Raw genomic sequence first — 13,719 nt, forward strand, 5'->3', positions numbered from 1 at the left:
AACTTCCAGCACATTGTGCGTCTCCTGAACACCAATGTGGAGGGCAAGCGCAAGGTGCCCTTTGCGCTCCGCATGGTGAAGGGCCTTGGTATTCGCTTTGCGTACATGGTGTGCAAGAAGGCAGGCATCGACGTGGAGCGCCGCGCCGGCACTCTGACGGCCGAGGAGCTCGAGAAGATCTCCGAGGTCATCGCCGACCCGTCCAAGTTCAAGATCCCCGACTGGTTCCTCAACCGCCAGCGTGACCCCAAGACCGGCAAGACGGAGCACCTCACCAGTGCCATGGTTGACACGCGCCTCCGTGAGGACCTGGAGCGCCTGAGGAAGAACCGCGTGCATCGTGGTGTGCGCCACGCCTACGGTCTCCGCGTCCGTGGCCAGCACACCTGCACGTCGGGTCGCCACGGAAAGACGGTCGGTGTGTCCCGCACAAAGTAATTGGCCTCCGTATGAGAACGATATGGATTGCGCGTCTTCCTTTTTATTTTCATGCTCCCATTTACTTTTGGTTGGTGGGTGTAGTTTGTTCGTTTCTTTTCTTTTTTTGGTATGAACCACAGGTGGGATGAAGCCCTGAGGCGTGTTTGAAGTTGACCGAGGTTGCACTTCATTGGCCATTCCTCGTAAAGTGGTGTTGTATGGTCATAGCCTCTCGCTGTTTTTTTCTTTCTTTTCTTCTTCCTTGGCTTTGCTTCTCGTCGCTCTTAAGCAGAACTCCGCGGTAGGCCTTAGTAACGACATCCTGGCACTGCGCATGTCCATTTCTTTTAAGGAGCTTGTTGCGCTTCGTCGCGTGCATCTGGCACAGCAGCAGCAACAGCAGCAGCAACAACGACAACAACCGCGACTGCAACCGCAGCCACCGTCGGGGCGAAGGGATCGGAGTGCTGGAGCCGCTTCACAATTTCCTGCTCCACCTGCGGCTGGGCATGCGACGGAACGCGAGGGAAGCCCCGTAAATGAGTGGGATGGAAGCGACGGCGGCGACTCGGGTGACCAACAGCTGCCTCCTTGGCTGCAGGAGGAGCCCGCGACAGCGCCGACCCCTCGCCTGCATCCTTGGTCCCAGCCAGTCGTGGGACGGTACACCGTGGGGGAGGAGGTGCCCGTCGGCAAGGAGCCCAAAGTCATGGTGCCACGCGAGGACCTTAAAGGTGCTCTGCCGCGTGTAGAAGTGATGCGGCGATGGAGACGTCGGTACGATGAGCTCTCAGTGGAGACACTGCTGAAGGAAAAGAACATCATTGTGGACGGCGAGTTTGCAGCTGACATGCCGGGGTCCTACCACTCCTTGTTGCCTCTCCAGGCTTTTGATGACAGACGCTACGAGGAGTTGTCGCCGGAGGATTGGTTAGCCAAACATGATGGGTCGGGTAGGGTCCCGTGCAGGGCGCTGCGCAACGCAGGAAAATGGCGCTGGTTGCCAGCGCTTCTCACTGACTGGGATGCAAAAGCCAACGCACTAACCGTGGAACTGATTGGCGTCGACGAGGATGGCAATGAACTGAATAGTTCCCAAAAGGGGGGCGGGGCGGTGGTGACGCTTCCACGCTTGTATGTATGTTTTGACGCCGAAAACCCACGGAATTTCGTGGAACGTTTTGCAGAAGCCTTCTCTTTGCGGAAACTGATGGAGAATATGCTCCGTCAGCAGCTGTACGTGGAGTCCATTCCACCAGATGAGTACCAGGCAATTGATCCTCTGGTATTAGAACGTGTGCATAAGATGAGTCTTAACACGCCCAAGCTAAAAGAAAATGAGGCCACCCTCACGGTGAACAAGCTGTTGGATGAGGTTAGAAGTGACTACTCCCGTGTCATGAACTTGGCGTTGATGAAGCAAATGACAAAAAATGGCGCGCTGATGCAGCTGCTCAATGGATCAAGTCTCCCACCAGAGAAGCCAGCGGCGAAGCCCCGAGAGTGTGGTGTGCACAGGTTGCGTGAAAACCGTTTTTTGGATGTGGTGAAAGCGCTCTATAAGGGTTCATTCTTTGCCTGTAACCCCATCACCGTTGGCGTCCTTCAGCGGGTGCGGGAAGGGAACGAGGCCTTGTTGTCTCGAAAGATATTCCGTCTTGGCCAGGCGCTGGACGAGGTTTGCCCCATGACCATGGATGCGTTTGAGGAGACGCAGATTGGGTGCATCCGCGAGAATGCCCAGTTTATGCGCGAGAAGTGGGTTCCTGGCATTACAGCATACGTCAAAAATGCCTTTTCTCCTTGCGTCGAGGTTGGAGAAGTGAGTTTGCAGCTTCCCGAGAGCGCATACGCGGGGTCCAAGACACAACGTCTCATGTCTACCATCACTGTGCAAATGCAGGACGCCCTACGAACTCTTTTAACGCGGACGTTGGATGAAGTTGCCTCCTTCCTTGAAACAACAGCCAACTACACCGTTCATGTGCGAGGCATTTCCGATGTGGAGGCTGTTCCGCATCAGAGTCAAGAAAATATGAGGATTACACCACTTTTCAAACTCACGCTCGTGGATGGGGATTCACGGACTCTCATGTATACTACCACTGCCTCCGACTTTTCCAAGATGTTGCTGGAGCTTATTAATCGTTGTTTGTCACTGCACACAGGGGTACGTTCTGTTGAGCGGCAGCTGTTTACCTTTCTGTATGACCCTAGCACAGCATTTGTGCCCTCCCTTGATGGGGAAGACCCGGCTGTGCAGAACTGCCTAGGGCGCCTCTCCAGCACGCTCGCGCGTGCCGGAATACCTCTTGATGAATACATTGCAAAGTACGGCGAATTTGAAGAGCTTGTCGCACTGGATGTGCCGCAGTACTTGCAGTCTTTCAGGGAGCAGTTTACCTCCATCAAGGGGGTGGAGGCTGAGATTCAGCGTTACATTAACCAGCGGGCCGACATTGGGGCACGCATTCCTCGCTTTGTAAACCTCGGTCTATTTCAGGTTGACTGCACGGATCTCCGACGGCGGCTGGAGGGCAAGTGCACCCAGATTTCCAACGGCCTCCTTGACGTGGTCCTGTTCCGGGCGAATACGAAGGCGTCGGAAATAAACGACCAATTTCGGGCCCTGCGCGAAGCTCTCATAAAGCCGACAGAAACACCCGAGGAGGTCGTGGAGCGAAACGAGTTTATTCGCACGATTCCCGAAAAGGTGTTTGATCTGCAGGCGATTATAGATGAGATACAGGAGATCTACACAGTACTGGACGCCTTTCAGGTGCCGCTCTCGGAGGATGACTTCAACAGAAAGTGGATGGCTATTGGTTGGCCCGCGCAGCTAGATGACGAGGTCATTCAGCGAAATAATGAATTGGAGCAGACGAAGCGTAGCCTTATTGTCAGTCTGCGCAAGTCACAGGAGGCGTTTCAGGACAAGGTTGCCCAGATGCAACTCACCGTGGGCGGGTTTCATCGTCGCGCCAACGTCAATAAAATTAACGAGATTGTTGCAGACGTGCATGCTATACAGGAGCACATTAAGGGCCTTATTGAGACGGCCAACACCTTCAACACACACGAGTCTCTCTTTGCGCTTGAAACAACCGATTACAGCGCAGTACGTGAGCTCGCTTCTGACTTTGACTCCTACGCCTCTCTTTGGCTTTCGGTTTATGACTGGAACACGGCCATGCGTGATTGGTATGACAAGCCGTTTGCCGAGATCGACGCGGAGGAGATAGAGCAGCGCGTGCTAAAGAACTATCATGCGGTCTCTAAAAGCAGTCGTGACCCAAAGCTCACGGAGATTCTCACTGACATTGCTCAAAAAACCAAGGCAAGGATTGAAGAGTTCAAGCCCATGCTGCCGTTTATCAAGTACCTGCGCACAGAAGGGCTGAAGGGGCGTCACTGGGATCAAATCTCAAAGGAGGTCGGTCACGAGATCCGTCCTGGCAAGACGCTCCTCTCACTTAATGACCTCAACACACTGAAGGTGAGTGAATATGAGGAGATCTTGCTGCGAATCTCAGAGGTGGCGGCGCGTGAGTACCAAATTGAGACCTCCCTCAAGAAGATGAAAGCGGAGTGGGAAAGCATTCAACTCGGCGTTCAGGCCTACAAAGCAACGGGGTGCTACTTGCTGCCAAAGGATTCTGTCGATGCAATACAAGAGAAACTGGATGATCAGATGCTCATTACCCAGTCGCTTGGCTTCTCTCCATTCAAGAAGTTGTTTGAAAACGACATTTTGGCCTGGGAAAATTCCCTGCGGAGCGTACAAGCTGTGATGGATGAGTGGCTTGTTTGTCAGAAGGCCTGGCTGTATTTAGAGCCCATCTTCCAGTCGGAGGACATCGTCCGTCAGCTGCCTCGTGAGGCAAAGCGGTTCCAAAAAGTGCATGAAAACTGGCATTATCTCACGAACAAGGCGCATGAAATTGGTTTGGCCCTGAACTTTTGTGAGATTGCGGAATCGCTTGCAAAGTTCAAGGAAAACAATGACCTCTTGGAACTCATTCAACGTGGATTAAATCAGTACCTGGAGAGCAAGCGCTCCTCCTTTGCACGCTTTTACTTCCTCTCCGACGATGAGCTCCTCACAATATTGTCTGAGGCGCGTGATCCGAGGAACATTCAGCCACACTTTCGCAAATTGTTCGAGAACATCATGGAGATTGATATGCGGGGTCCAAGCAATGAGATGTATGGCATGTACTCACAGATGCGGGAGTATATTCCCTTTGATAACTCCATTCTTCCCCGCAAGAACATTGAAAATTGGCTGACCGATATTGAAAGTATGATGCGAATTTCGATTCGTTCTCAGCTCTCGCAGGGCCTGAAGGACTGCGTTGAAAAGGGACGAAAACACTTTCTCCTCAACGCCCCGGGTCAGGTAGCGATAGCCGTCAATCAAATTATGTGGACACATGACTGTGAGGAAAACCTGAAGGAACACGGCTCATTGGAGCCACATGTTCCCAAGGCGAAAGCCAATTTAATGGAACTTGTGGAATTGGTGCGGCAACCTCTCTCGAATCTGCAACGTATGAATCTCAGTGGTCTTATTACAATTGAAGTACACGCCAGGGACATCGTCGAACACCTTGCCGAAGAAAAGATTGATAGTATTTTCGCCTTTGAATGGATTTCACAGCTTCGGTCATACTGGGAAAATAATGACTGCTACTTGCGCCAGGTGGAGGCACAATTTCAGTACGGTGGGGAGTACCTTGGAAACACAACACGCCTTGTTGTGACACCGCTAACAGACCGTATTTATTTGACGCTTACAGGGGCGATGCACATGTTCCTTGGCGGCGCCCCAGCGGGTCCAGCCGGTACTGGCAAAACGGAAACAGTGAAAGACTTGGCCAAGGCTGCAGCGAAGCAGTGTGTTGTCTTTAACTGTCAAGAAGGTATGACGTACGCGTCAATGGGAAAATTTTTTAAAGGTCTTGCCCAGGCAGGTGCATGGGCGTGCTTTGATGAATTTAACCGTATTGATGTGGAGGTTTTGTCTGTGGTGGCACAGCAGGTGTCAACTTTGCAGGAAGCTGCACGCAGCAAACAGTATCGTATTCCATTTGAAGGTACAGAGGTTATTGTAGACCCCTCCTATTCGGTGTTCATCACGATGAACCCTGGTTACGCGGGACGCACAGAATTGCCAGATAACTTAAAAGTACTCTTCCGTCCTGTTGCCTGTATGGTGCCGGATTACGCCATGATTGCCGAGATTCGTCTCTTCTCCTTTGGTTACTCGAACTCGCGAACCTTGGCGCAGAAGATGGTGGCAACCTTCCGGTTAAGCTCCGAGCAGTTATCTTCGCAAGACCATTATGACTTTGGTATGCGTGCTGTGAATACGGTTATTTCTGCTGCCGGTCTCATGAAGCGTGAGTCTCCGGATGAGGAGGAGGATGTCCTTTTGCTTCGTGCTCTACGCGATTCCAACATGCCCAAGTTTTTGGAGGAGGACTTGCTACTTTTCTCTGGTATCATCTCGGATCTCTTTCCTGGTGTGGAGATGCCCCCACGGGACTACGGCTCCCTGCTAGGCGTCCTCCGGGAAAAGGCGTTGGAGCTGCACTTGGAGCCTACAGAAATGTTTGTAAAGAAGTGTGTGCAGCTGTTTGAAATGAACATTCTTCGACATGGTCAGATGATTGTTGGCCCCACAATGGGAGGGAAGACATCTGCTGCTCGTGTGCTTCAGGCGGCGATGACAAAACTTCGGGTTGATCTGAATGAGGAACGGTTTTCGGAGGTGCACATACATGCGTTGAATCCCAAGTCTATTACAATGGCGCAGTTATACGGTGGCTTTGACGATGCAACGGGTGAGTGGCGTGATGGTCTTATTGGGGAACTATTTCGTCTCGCCGCCCGCGACGTCTCTGACAGCAAGCAGTGGATTTACTTTGATGGCCCTGTAGATGCCTTGTGGATTGAATCTATGAACACGGTGCTTGACGATAACAAGAAACTCTGTCTCATCTCTGGTGAAATTATTGCCATGACGCCATACATGAGCTGCTGGTTTGAAGTGGAAGATCTCGCAGTGGCGTCTCCAGCCACGGTGTCTCGTGCGGGTATGATTTACATGGAACCTGCAAGCTGTGTCGGAGTGGAGGCGCTCATCACAACTTGGCGGCGGCATCGCCTCCCTAGCACGATGGAACCGTACATGGAGGCTCTAGACAAGTTATGCTTGGTTCTATTCCCTGCTCTCATTGAATTTGTTCAGCAGGATGTGGTGGAGTACAGTCCCTCCGTGTGGCCCAACTTAGTTGTCTCATGCTTTAACATTTTTGAGGCTTTGCTGATCCCCTTTACACCCACGCGAGCGACGGAGGTGCCGCAAGAAAGGTTGGAGCGACTTAAAGAGGCGCATATGCATCTCTTTATCTTCGCCGTTGTGTGGTCCTTTGGTGCCACGGGCGACATGGACAGTCGACAACGCTTTGACCAATTCCTTCGGACACAGCTAGACAACCTTGAGGTGCCCATTAAACTTCCACACATTGGCTGTATTCAAGAATATGAATATGTGGTGGATGAGGCTCGGTGGGTGCTGTGGACCGATCGTCTTCCAGCCTTTACCGCGCAGGTCACGGCGGTAAACATTGCCGACGTCATTGTTCCTACTGCCGACGTCGCACGGTACAAATTCATCAACAAACTTCTTCTGCAGAAGTCCTTCCACACCCTCTGCTGTGGTCCCACTGGCACTGGCAAGACGGTCCTGCTACAGCAGCTACTCATGAATGAGATGCCAAAGGAGTTTACGCCAATTTTCTTCACCTTCTCCGCCCGTACAAGTGCGAATCAGACGCAGGATCTTATTTTCTCCAAGTTTGAGGCTCGACGTCGTGCTGCTCCGCAGATATGGGGTCCCCCGGTGAACAAAAAATTTGCCATTCTCATTGACGATATGAATATGCCGGCGAAGGAGCAGTTCGGGGCCCAGCCGCCCATTGAGATTCTGAGGCAATACATGGATTATCATGGCTGGTATGACCGCAAGACGCGCGAGTTCTTTCAAATTGTGGATGTCGTCTTCACAGGCGCGATGGGCCCACCTGGTGGTGGCAGGACGTATGTCAGTCAACGCTTTCTTCGCCACTTTAACCAAATCGCATTTCCAGAAATGGATGAGGACAGCATGCGGCGCATTTTTGTCTCTATTCTAGAAAGTTATTTTAAGCCCTTTAACGAAGAAGTACGCGGCAAACTTTCTTCTGTTGTGAATGCATCCATTGGCGTTTTCTGCACAGTCACGAAGGAGCTTCGACCTACCCCTTCGCGGCCGCATTACCTCTTCAACCTACGTGACCTTGCCAATGTGATGAGTGGACTGCTCAAAGCCACACCAAAGCTGACGACCAGCCCTGTTGCCCTTCTCCGATTATGGGTACACGAGGAAATGCGCACGTTTCGAGATCGCCTTACCACCGTTGAGGACAGAGAGTGGTTTGATGAGCTGATGCAGCGAGAGCTTGAGCGGCACACCCGGGTCGCCTTCTCGGAGGTTGTGCCGCCTGAAAAAGGCACCGATGGTCTCTTATTTGTCGACTTTCTCGACATCAAATCGGATCAGCACCTCTACGAGGAAGTGCGGGACCCTCAGCAACTTGTCAAGGTACTGGAAGCTAGATTGGCGGAGTACAACAGTGTTTCCTTCCACAAGATGAACCTTGTAATGTTTGCCTACGCCGTGGAACACGTTTGTAGGATTGCACGTGTTATTCGAAAGCCAAAGGGGCACGTGCTTCTTCTGGGTGTGGGGGGTTCTGGACGGCAGTCGCTCTCCCGTGTCGCCGCCTTTCTTAACGAGTTTGAGGTGTTTCAGGTGGAGATCTCGAAAAATTACTCTATGAATACCTGGCGCGATGATGTCAAGTCGGCCCTTCAACGTGTGGCGTTTCATAACAAGCAGGTGATGTTCCTCTTTACCGACACGCAAATTGTGAATGAGTCCATGCTGGAGGACGTCAACAATCTTCTCAACTTGGGCGAGGTGCCAAACCTCTTTGTGGGGCCTGATCTGGACGAGGTCTTCAACGCCATGAAGCCTGTGTGCATTGCCGAGGGCATTCAGCTAGATAAGGTGGGAATGTATGCCCGATTTGTTAAGTTTTGTAAGTCCAACTTGCATGTCTCGCTTTGCATGTCGCCCCTTGGGGAACCTTTTCGGAATCGACTCCGCATGTTTCCCGCCCTGGTCAACTGCTGCACGATTGACTGGTTCACGGCGTGGCCAACGCAGGCATTGCGGAGTGTGGCGCAAAATTACTTTTCGAACCTCAAGTTAGTTGCGGCGGAGGATGTGGAAAAGTGCACGGATTTGTGCGTCACAATTCACGAAAGCGTAGAGGAAATCTCCGTCCGCTTCCTCGAGGAAACGCGGCGCCACAACTACGTGACGCCCACCTCCTTTTTGGAGCTGCTCCACACCGTTAGCCGGCTCCTCGAGTCCGAGACAGAGACGGCGAACCATACGACGCATCGCTTGAAAAATGGTTTGACAAAGCTGCGTGAGACGGAGAATGCGGTGGTCGAGCTTCGGAAGACCCTGGAGAAGAATCAGCCGATTTTGATTCAAAAAGGGGAATCCATCAAGAAACTTGTGGAGGAGATTGTCGTTCAAACAGAGTCTGCGGAAGAAACAAAACGGGAGGCTCAAACCGAGGAGGCGGCGGTGGCAGCCAAGCAGCGTGAGTGCGCCGCCATTGAGGCTGAGGCACAAGAGCAACTTAGTGAGGCATTGCCCGAATTGGATCGAGCCTTGGCTAGCTTGGCAAATTTGAAGTCGTCCCAGATTACGGAGGTGGCTGGTTACAAGGCACCCACGCCCGGTGTGGTGATGACCGTGCAGGGGATCAGTATTCTTTTTCAACTGAAACCCGTCATGCGTGCCGCAGGGCCTATGGAGGAGAAGAAGCCAGACTACTGGGCCACGGCCAAGGAGCAGTTGCTGAATAACCCCAATCTTTTGATGCAACGCTTGATGAACTACGACAAGGAGCATATCCCTGAGCGACTTATTCAAGCCGTCAGACCGTTGGTCTCCTCTGAAGACTTTACGCCAAAGAAAATTGCCGGTGCCAGTCAGGCGTGTGCGGCGATGTGTCAGTGGACCCATGCCATGGTGAAATTTCATGAGGTAAACAAGAAGGTGGAGCCACTGCGGCAGCGGCTGGCTGTGGCTCAAGAAGACAACCGCGTCTTTCAAGAGAAACTTCGCATGGCGCAGGCTCGACTGGAAGAGGTTGCGAAAAAGTTAGAGGAATTACAAACTAACAAGACGCGAGCGGAGGAAGAAATGAAGGAACTGGAACGTGTGGTGGAGCTTACAGAGATCAGACTTGGGCGAGCGTCTATGCTCATTGATGGACTGGCCGGTGAAAAGAAGAATTGGACTAGCACGCTGCAAGAGATCGATGAGAATTCCAAGTTTCTCCTAGGCGACATGATTGCGGCGGCAGGACAAATCGCGTACGTGGGACCCTTCACCGCCTCATACCGAAGTGATCTACTGCGGACCTGGGAGGCTGAGTTAAAAAATCACAGTATCCTGCATCATGCGCAGCTTTCCGTGTACCACACCTTGCAGGATCCCATCGTCACTCAGGGGTGGAATGTCAATGGACTTCCCACGGATGTGTTATCGGTGGAAAATGCCATTATTATGAAGAATGCACGCCGTTGGCCGCTTATGATTGACCCACAGACGCAAGCAAACAAGTGGATTCGGCAAACCTTTGGTGAGGGGATTGAGATCTTGAAGCCAAGTCAGAAAGATTTAATCAAGCGTATCGAGTACGGTGTTCGCTCGGGTCGAGCTGTGCTTTTGGAGAACGTTGGTGAGGGCATTGATGCCAGTCTTGCTCCGCTGCTTGCCAAGCAGACCTTTACACAAGGTGGACAAGAGATGATCCGTCTGTCAGAGCATCCCATTCCGTGGAATCCAGATTTTAAGTTTTACATGACTACCAAGCTGCCGAACCCGCACTACATTCCTGAGGTCATGGTACAAGTCACACTACTGAACTTTTTTATTACTCCGCAGGGGCTCGAGGATCAACTTCTTGGCGTTGTCGTGGGGCAGGAACGCAAGGAGCTGGAAATGCGACGGAGTGAGTTAATTAAAGGCAATGCCGCAATGCGTGCCGAGGTGGCCAGCATTCAGAAGACTATTTTGCGTAAAATGGAGGAGGTTACTGGTGATATTTTAGATGATGAGAGCCTCATTCAATACCTGAATCAGTCGAAGACCACTACCGATGAAATTAAGATCAAGGTGGAAGAGGCGGAAGAGGCAGAGGTGGAAATTAACGCAAGTCGAGAGTTGTACCGTCCTGTGTCACGTCACTCTTCATGCTTGTTCTTTTGCTGTGCAACGCTGGCTAATGTGGATCCCATGTATCAATACTCCCTACAGTGGTTTGTGCGGCTTTTTATCAACGGCATCGAGTCCGCAGAAGAATCGGAGGTCCTGGAAACGCGGCTGCGGAACCTGATGGATTACTTCACGTACAGTTTTTACCAAAACATCAGTCGCTCGCTCTTTGAGAAGCATAAAATCATGTTCTCCTTCTTTCTTTGCGTACGCATTTTACAACAGGCGGGCGCCATTGACGAGGATGAATTTCGTTTTCTCCTGCAAGGGTCTTCCATGAGCTCCAAAACGCATCCTAATCCAGCGCCGTCTTGGCTTACTGAGTCAACCTGGGCCGATATCTGTTACCTCGCAGTTAATTTCGTCTCCTTCAAGGGATTTTCCACGCACCTCGCCGCCAACTTGGAGCACTACCGCAAAATCTTCATGTCTCCTACAGCCCATACAGAAAAGCTAAAAGGCGTGTACGCGGAACGGCTTACCCCCATTGAGCGTATGATGTTCCTGCGTTGTCTTCGGCCAGATAAATTGATGGAGGCGGTTCAAGATTTTGTCAAGGAGAATTTGGGGGAACGTTTTATTCGTCCACCCCCGTTTGATCTTCTAACATCATTTAAGGAATCAAACCCCATGGCGCCACTCATCTTTATCCTTTCTCAAGGTGCAGATCCCTTTGAAGACTGGAAAAAGTTTGCCGAGATGCAAAACATGGGCAAGAAACTTTCTGACATCTCCCTCGGGCAAGGACAAGGTCCTCGTGCTGAACGTATGTTACAGGAAGGCATGGAAAATGGTACCTGGGTTCTCTTACAAAACTGTCACTTGGCGACGTCATGGATGCCAACCTTGGAACGACTGGTGGAGGCGATGAGCCCTGGAATTCACCCCGCATTTCGACTGTGGCTTACGTCCATGCCGAACCCACACTTCCCTGTCTCTGTGCTGCAAAATGGTGTTAAAATCACAAATGAACCGCCCAAAGGTATGCAGGCCAATGTCACACGCTCTGTCTCAAGTTACCGCAGCGAGTATCTGGATACCTGTTGCAAGCCGAAGGAGTTTAAGAAATTGTTTTTTGCAATGGCCTTTTTTCATGCTCTCGTTCAGGAACGTCGTAAGTTTGGTCCACTTGGGTGGAATATACCCTATGAATACACCTCGGGAGATTTAGGATGCTGCATCACGCAGATCCGCATGTTTTTGGAAAAGTATGCCGAGGTTCCATACAAGGTCATCAAGGAGCTGAGCGGCAATATTCACTACGGTGGTCGTGTCACGGACGATTGGGATCGGCGAACCCTAAACACGCTATTAGAGGTGTTTGTCTGTCCTGAGGTGATGCAGGATGGCTACAGTTTCTCTCCGTCTGGCACCTACCGCTCTATCCCCGCTGGGTCGCAGAAGGATTATTTGGAGTACATTGGGTCTTGGCCGCTCAATACAAATCCTGAGATTTTTGGCTTGCACGAAAACGCGGACATCACGTGTGCGCGCAATGAGACGTTTGAAACGTTGGATGCCATCGTTGCCTTGCAAGGTGAGGCAACACGAAAGAATGCCCTGGGGAAGTCCCCGGATGAAGTCGTTGTGGAGCTCGCTGAACTCATTAGGAGCAAATTGAGCGATCCATTTAACATTGTACAGTTTCACAAGAAATATCCTACGCGGTATGAGGATTCTATGAACACAGTACTCGTGCAGGAGGCCATTCGATTCAATCGTCTTACGGTGGTGGTGCGAGAAACACTGGAGGCACTTCCCCTCGCTATTAAGGGCGAAGTATTGATGAACCGGGAGCTGGAGGAGGTGTATCACTGCCTGTACAACAACCAGGTGCCTGGGCAGTGGTCGGAGCGAGCCTATCCAAGTCTTAAGCCGCTTGGATCCTGGGTGGATGACTTGATGCAACGCTTGGCAAAGATCCAAGCATGGTATGAGGGTGGGCACCCCAATGTATACTGGATATCTGGCTTCTTCTTCCCACAGGCCTTCTTGACGGGTATTCTGCAAAATTTTGCCCGTAAGAAGCAGATTTCCATTGACACCGTAAGTTACGGATTTGAATGGATAAACACGGATCCTGCCACGGTAACTGCGCCCCCGAAAACGGGTTGCTACGTGTACGGCATATTTATTGAAGGTGCACGGATTGACGGGACTACACTACAACTCGCGGAGTCCATGCCCAAGGTGCTGTTTGAAAGCGTCCCCATGTTGTGGCTCAATCCCATTATCAACAAAGAGAAGCCAAAAGATGATGTGTACGTGTGCCCTCTTTACAAGACACTGCGACGTGCTGGTACGCTGAGTACCACGGGCCACTCAACAAACTACGTCCTCACGATGGAAATACCCACTACAGTTGATCCCAAGCATTGGATAAAGCGTGGTGTTGCTTGTGTGTGTGCATTGAATTCTTAAACACAAACACAAACACAAATAATACAAGGGGGACGAAAAAACAATAGGAGAAAAATTGATTTAAGAACGAACAAAAAGAAAAAAAAGAAGAACATGCAGGTTTTTTTTATGGGCAAAACACTTGCCTAAACCAATGGCGAATGAATGTATCATATTTTACATGTTCTTCTGTTTTTCCATTTTGTCAGTACCTGTTTGTGCACTTGCTTTCCTTGGCTCTCGCTTTTATGTATAGGTAAGACAACGGCGATGTGCCGCTGTTGTACATGTTCTCCTTGTTCTATTCCGCGCATTTGTGTGCGTGAGTCAACTGCCACGTCTTGGAGCCTTTTACCGCGGCCCAGTGCGTCTCTCTGCTATCTGTTCAGTGTTCTGGGCCTTCGCTCGTTATCTTCATATATCTTTTGCTCTTTCCTTTCTTGCCTCTTGCCTTTGGCGGTCCACTTTTTTTCAATTTCTGCGCCAGCCTT

General features: G+C 51.1%; 2 protein-coding genes across 2 annotated transcripts, besides 2 other annotated features; both read left to right on the plus strand.

Annotated features, from left to right (window-relative positions):
* Tco025E_05956 (40S ribosomal protein S18) lies at positions 1 to 438 on the plus strand (the record flags this gene model as incomplete). Its single annotated transcript, XM_029372846.1, has 1 exon — positions 1 to 438. A coding segment is annotated over one exon (438 nt), but the record flags the coding sequence as incomplete, so codon positions are not given.
* Positions 439 to 655: 217 nt separating this feature from the next.
* Positions 656 to 697: a microsatellite.
* Positions 698 to 754: 57 nt separating this feature from the next.
* On the plus strand, positions 755 to 13,249 carry Tco025E_05957 (putative dynein heavy chain; the record flags this gene model as incomplete). Its single annotated transcript, XM_029372847.1, has 1 exon — positions 755 to 13,249. The coding sequence occupies one exon, from the start codon at positions 755 to 757 to the stop codon at positions 13,247 to 13,249; it is 12,495 nt and encodes a 4,164-aa protein (XP_029227035.1).
* Positions 13,250 to 13,311: 62 nt separating this feature from the next.
* Positions 13,312 to 13,341: a sequence feature (GA-rich).
* Positions 13,342 to 13,719: the final 378 nt, after the last annotated feature.

Source organism: Trypanosoma conorhini (assembly GCF_003719485.1).
Source record: "Trypanosoma conorhini strain 025E chromosome Unknown Tco_14.4_contig_00375, whole genome shotgun sequence".
Lineage (NCBI taxonomy): Eukaryota > Euglenozoa > Kinetoplastea > Trypanosomatida > Trypanosomatidae > Trypanosoma > Trypanosoma conorhini.